The following is a 6,632-nucleotide window of genomic DNA, read 5'->3' on the forward strand; positions in this document are numbered from 1 at the left end:
CTTGCAAAAACTACCCTTTTCGCTTTACCAAATAATTTTTCAGTTCTCCATTTGATTTAGGGTCAAAATTTATAGCAGAGGATTTTTTCGAAATTTTATCTCTGTTTTTTAAGCCTGCAATTTCGCTAAAACAACCGTTTTTTAAATTCACCTTTTCAGTGCCCTCTAACTCCTTTAATATGCATTTTCCGCCCTATACTTATATGAACTTTTTTTACTATTTTTAGGAGTACTATCACCCCCTGATATTTTTTGCACCATTTCAATGACACACTGTATATCTTTGTTACTTTTTCACACAAAAACTACTGAATGGATTTTAATGAAACTTTACATTAATATAGTTTATACATCAGAATAACACATAGATTATAAATTACGGGTAGTTCGGTAGAGGTTGTGTACTTGTGAACACTGATAACACACGTATCATCACGCGCATACACAATGTGAGAGGTCGCCAACTCTGCCCCACTAAGAAAAACCCTGGTATCTCCAAAAAAATCAAAAACGAGATTTTTGCACCAAACAATTAATTGTGATTTTTACAATATATTTACGTAGAAAAAACCTGGCATTTTAATTTCCTACATAATTTATAAGGAAAAATTGTTTCCCCGTAAACGCCAAAAATAGTCTCTATGCTAAGTATAAACCTTGTATCATATATTTTCTTAGCAAAATTCTGGTATGTAACAGGAGATACGAGTTTTTAACGAAGAAAAATCAATATGCCAGGTTTTCTCTAAGGATATCCGCGTGTTCACTATCGACGCTGTCGATAACAGGTTATCACTTAGCATTTTGCCGAGTAAGCTATCATTTTATTGATTTGTTTCGACCTGTCATGTCGCACCGGCATTTGTAAGGTTATTCTAATTTTATTTGGAATACTGTTTAGAATATTACTTATTAAAGTGGTGATCGTTAGTGGCAAGAATATTAAACATCTTCCTTGGGTAAGTTTTAATTCTAAATTATTATTTCTAGAAATAATAATGCTCCTTAGATTTCAATGTGTCTGTAAAAGCCGATTTAGGGTCTTGTAAACATTAGGTACCTATCCACTATTTTTCAAATTATTTAAATTTTAAGGAAGAGCCCTCGATATCTAGAATAGTTTAAAAGAAAAAAATCGTTGGATGAAACAATTTTGATGGACAAAAAAATTAAACATAATAATTAAAATAAAGAATGTAGGAAATCCTATGAGCGTTGCCAACTTTCCTACTGCTTCTGACATTCAAAAAAAGTGATTCATCAACAATTTTTCTATACAGAATAGTTAAACAGAACATAATTTGCCAAAAAAAAAAAACATTAAATAATTGAAAGTGAGTGGATACCTAATGTTTACAAGAACAGCCAATTTATAATATTCGGCGCTGTACGTTGACGTCTGGTCTTTAAATCAAATTAAGTAATATGTTGTTCGTATTATCAGCCTCTAAAGCCGAATATGGACATTTTTGCTTTTACTATTAATGAGTGGTGGTATCCAGGGTGGAAGGGGTAGGGACAATATTTAAATAAAACAATTACAAAAAAGTGTATAAACTACTTCGCAATCGAAAAATTGTCGGGCATTTAACTATATTTTTTGTATTAAAACTAAGGTTCGATAGTTCATTTTTCATGACATTTTAGGCCCATGGACGGGACACTACGTTAGTGCGGCAGTCGTCAACATAAAACGTCAAAGTTTGTAAATCGACCTTAATGGTCTACAAAAATAAAAGTACAGCCTAAATTTTGTTTTATATTAATTTGGAATGGTAGTTTTACTAACTTATTTTTTTCTGTTTATTAATTAATTTATTATTAAGACCTGATCCCCTGCCCTGGTAGAAAAGTATTGCCATAATAGGATTTATATTTTATAAACAGGCATGTCTTTGAGGTCAAAGAAATTGGTGGCTATGGCGCTGCATAAAACTGAATCAGATCGATCATCAAATGAGCAGAAGTTATTGCCCCTTTATACCGAAGATGACATCCAAATAGGTGTTCTGGAACCATTATCGCGTTGCCCCATACAAGATTCATCAAGTAGGAAATGTCACGGAGAAATTAAACCAAAGCAAAAAAATACTGACGGGTGCTTTTTGAAAGTGTCATCTCATTGTGATGGTTTTTCTATTCAGCCTAGTATTGAAAATGAGCGCGTTGAAGTAGTTTTTTACACAAATAATGATGCATATCCTACCGACATTGTTACTGACACCGATGTTATAAACGATTGCGGCGACTCCAATAAAAATGACTCGTTGGCTGACACAGCTGATGTTTCAGCTGGTACTATAATAAACAATTATAATTTTGAACTATCCACGACAGAAGACCCTATTGCAAATGATAATAGTAAGTTTCATCTCAAGTAATTTAGAATTATTGTATGTAGAACTGAGATTATTTTTTAGACCAACAGCAAGAAACAGAATTAGATTCCAACGGCTATATTTTAGAGGCTGATGACCTAGCCAACAAAATATTAATATTACCAGAACTGGAAGATCAAACATTAGTTGAACCTATTGAACCTATTATTCCATCCGATGCAATAGAAAATAATGCCGATCAAGGTTTTTTGTTTTTTCTTTGTCTTCTTCAACCTTTATTAAATGAAATTTTATTTTACAGGTGATGAAAAGTACACGAAAAAAGGGAAAATTAGAAAACGGAAGAGTTTCAACATATCGGTGGACCAAAGGAAAAAAATTAAATGCTCAGAGATACAACAAAAACATAAAGTTCAAATACCATGTGACGCCAATAAATGCCAAAAGAAATGCTCAGAGAAGATCGATCAAGATAGACGAGTAGCAATAAATAAAATGTATTGGAATCTAGATTGGGTAGCTAAAAAAACATACATCCTTAATTCTGTCAACAGAGCCCCGATAAAAAGAAGACGCTCAGATTCTTCAACAAAACAAAATAGCTTTAAGTACTTTCTAAAAGATTCTGATGGTGAAACACAAAATGTCTGTAAGATATTTTTTTTGACGACCCTCGGATATAAAAAAAACAACGATTGGGCCATCCAAAGCTTTGTACAACAAGATTTTTTTAAAAATGGAAAAATCGCTCCCCTGGCTGACAAACGTGGTAGGAATGCGTCCAAGTTTAAAATATCTACCGAAGATATCGAAAAGCATATAGAAACATTTAATCCAGTAATTTCACATTACCGGAGAGAGCATGCTCCGCATCGCCGCTACCTGCCGAGTGATTTAACCATTGATGCAATGTATACGAACTTCCTGGAGACTCATCCTGATAAGAAATGTTCATATGAGGTTTACAGGAAAGTGGTTAAAAGCAAGAACATCTCGTTTACGAAGTTGGGCCACGAGGAATGTGAGCTCTGCGAAGGATTTCACTTACATGATGCTCTACATAATGAAACAAACTTGGACAGAAACTGTGAAGTATGCCAAAAATGGGAAGTGCACATTAACAGGGCAAAAAGGTCTAGAGAATTATACAGAAAAGAATGCGAATCAGTTTGTGAACCAAACACGTTAAGAGTTTCAGCTGATCTTGAAAAAGTAATAATGATTCCTCGGATTGATATGTTTAAAAAAGTTGTCTTCACTCAAAGAATAGTCGTATATAATGAAAGTTTTGTGCCATTAAAAACGCTGAAGAACAATAAGCCATTTGCAGCATTGTGGCACGAAGGAATATCAGGCAGAAGCAAGGAAGCAATTATTAGTACGTTCTTTTCATTTATGTTGCACAATCGTGATGTGGAGCATTTTGTGTTTTGGTTGGACAACTGTTCTTCGCAAAACAAAAATTGGGCGTTTCTTTCATTTTTAATGTTCATAATAAATTCCGACAAAATAGCTGCTAAGGATATTATCATAAATTACTTCGAGCCTGGCCATACTTTTATGTCCGCCGACAGTTTCCACCATCAGGTGGAACTATCGCTGAAGAAAGCAAAAAAAGTTTACGACTTTCATGATTTCGTTGAAGCAGTTCAAACCAGTAACTCGAAGCGTGTTACAGTTAAAGAAATGGCAGTTGCTGATTTTTTCGACTGGAAAGACTATTCTTCACAGGCAAAATTGAAAAAAATTGAGCCACGAGTTTACCTGTCGCAAGTAGTTAAGGTAATGGTCCAGAGAGGAAGCGATACTTTGAAAGTTGAGACGGATGATACTGGGGAGTTGAAACAAATAGATTTTTTACAAGTTAGAGCAATAAAGTCTGGGATAAAAGAACCCGCAGTCATGAAGAAACCCTCTGGAATTCCCAAAAGTAGAAAAGAACACATTCTGAAAAATTTAGGGGAAATTATACCAGCAAACCGGCATAATTTTTGGCGAGAATTGCCCACTTCCGATGAGCAGTAACTACATTTTTTTAATTTTAATTCGTTTCATTTTACTCATTTAGTATCGTTTTTTTTGTGATTTTTAAAATAATTTTTTTTAAGTATGTATTAATAAATTGATTATTGAATAAAATAATTTTTAGGACAATACAAAAATAAAGCAGTATATAAGAAAAAAATGTTCATCTCTCAGCTATGAATTTTATAATATTTACATAGTAAAAATCACGCTTCAGCCAAATTTGTATTATACGTGGTTTTAACTAAATAAATTCGGTTTCACTTTTAGCACTCTTAACCCGTATATAACATAACTAATATTCATAGCTTAGTTTCGCATTTTTTTTTTCTTAGAAACGTTAACTTTGAGTTAACAAATGATATCTCAAATCATGTTATTGTATTTATTTAGAAAGAACTTAATAGAACCAACGAAAAACTTTAAGCGCGGTTTTCTCAAAACTTGCGTTACTGGAGATACCAGGGTCTTTCTTAATGGGGCAGAACTGTAGAGTCACTAAAAGAAGAAGGCTTTGAAGAACTCTCAAAAAGCAGAGACAGTCGTTATATTTAGTTTAGTTACTGAAAGGAGAGTGGATAAAACTGTCCAATCTTAACACTTGACCTTCCAACAGAAATAGGAAGTCATTAAAAACCACAGATCAACGGATAAATGGAGCCTAGAAAACAAGATATCTTAGTCCAATATTGCCTTACGACTCTTTAGTCCGAGGACTCGACGACCAAAAAAATTAATGTAGATAAAATAAAACCGACCTCCCTTAAAGAGGTACAATTCCCTAGGTACCCTCCATCAAAGTAATTCGTATGCCAACAACCCAACAAAACGCATTTAACTTATTATGCCGACCGATACTCCACGGCAGCGACCCGTTCGGAGACCCCCGCCTAGCTCGGGCCTTCGAAAAAATTTAATGTAATAATAATCCCTGAGTAATTGGGCGGCCGGCAGGGCGGCGACGTGGGAACGACGTCGCCTCGGGAGCATATCGCGCATTCCGCCGCCCTTTTGGCCCTGTAGCCGATGCCGCCGGATGGCGGTTCGAGAAAGACAGATTGAGAAAGCTTCCTAGAAGCGGACGTGATCGACAGGTCCGATCGCGACGGACGGTCCTCGTGACGAGAGGTTGACGTAAATTTGACAGGGATGGACTTCAGAAGAGTTTAAACAGGGTTTCTTCGAGCTTTTATTTAAAACTTGCAACCCCGCTGCTACACATACTTTATACCAATGATTTATTGGAACAATATTTTTGTGGGAGAATCTTCGGTGACGATTTATGTATGGTGTATTCCAGAGCTTCCCAATTTTTTTTCTCGTACACCATTACTGGTCTCGGTGGACCTCCTGCCTCTACATTTCTACCATATACACCCAAAACTCGTCAAAAAATGTAAAAATTAGATCTAACTCTGGAGTTCACTTGGACCACTTTGGGAATCACTGCACTGGTGTACGAGTATTCTGACAAGGATTATAACAACTAACTGTTAATCTAAAGACAAATATATTTTTCTCACAAAATTAAAATATCAAATTTTAAGGTTTTGGTTTTCAGTACTACTTTATTTTTCTTGACAATATGGTGAAATAGGATTATAAAGAAAAGTACTAACAGAAAAAAGATTTCTTTTCTCATACTGTGTTTCTCTAACAATAAAAACCAAATTAACTTTCGAAGTGTATAGTTGGAACTAACAGTCAAGCATTTTTTTATATTATTTAATATACCGGGTGCGTCTCAAAAGTGGCTCCCCCTTATAACTTTTTATTTTTTTCAGATAAAAAGAAACTAGATTTTTTATGTTAGTATATGACATAAATTAGGATCGATTGACCTATTCAATTGTTTTTGGTCACTTCCTGTTTTACAGAAAATGATTACAACTTTTGATTTTCAAGTTATACCCTCGATATTTTTTTACTTTATTCTATAGAAAATGACAATCTGGATAGAATAACCATAGACTAATGAGAATAACATATCATATGTCAACATTTGACATTTTTGCATATGGTTTATTTGAAATTGTAACATGCGGTTTATAACGACAATTTTACTCGAAATACCAAGTGTGTGGTACCAAATTATTCGTAAAAAAATGCTTTTTCCAAATATGCTAATGAGCCACACATGTTCCATTTGAAAAAATTGAGATGATTAAAAATACGATTTGGGCATCTTTTAACCGACCAGGACAAGACACGAAAATCATTAGACGATCAAATCGATTTTTCCAAGGCTCCTTGAATAAAAATTAGTGT

The 6,632-nt window shown here is 34.3% G+C and overlaps 1 protein-coding gene across 1 annotated transcript; it reads left to right on the forward strand.

The window, feature by feature from the left end:
• Positions 1-472: 472 nt before the first annotated feature.
• On the forward strand, positions 473-4,697 carry LOC115880670. Its single transcript, XM_030897954.1, has 3 exons — positions 473-2,361; positions 2,421-2,582; positions 2,641-4,697. Exons 1-3 carry the CDS (start codon positions 1,890-1,892, stop codon positions 4,362-4,364), a joined length of 2,358 nt encoding a protein of 785 aa, XP_030753814.1. The 5' UTR covers positions 473-1,889; the 3' UTR covers positions 4,365-4,697.
• Positions 4,698-6,632: the final 1,935 nt, after the last annotated feature.

The sequence above is a fragment of the Sitophilus oryzae genome, unplaced genomic scaffold (genome assembly GCF_002938485.1).
Source record: "Sitophilus oryzae breed Bouriz unplaced genomic scaffold, Soryzae_2.0 scaffold_1640_pilon_pilon, whole genome shotgun sequence".
NCBI lineage: Eukaryota > Metazoa > Arthropoda > Insecta > Coleoptera > Curculionidae > Sitophilus > Sitophilus oryzae.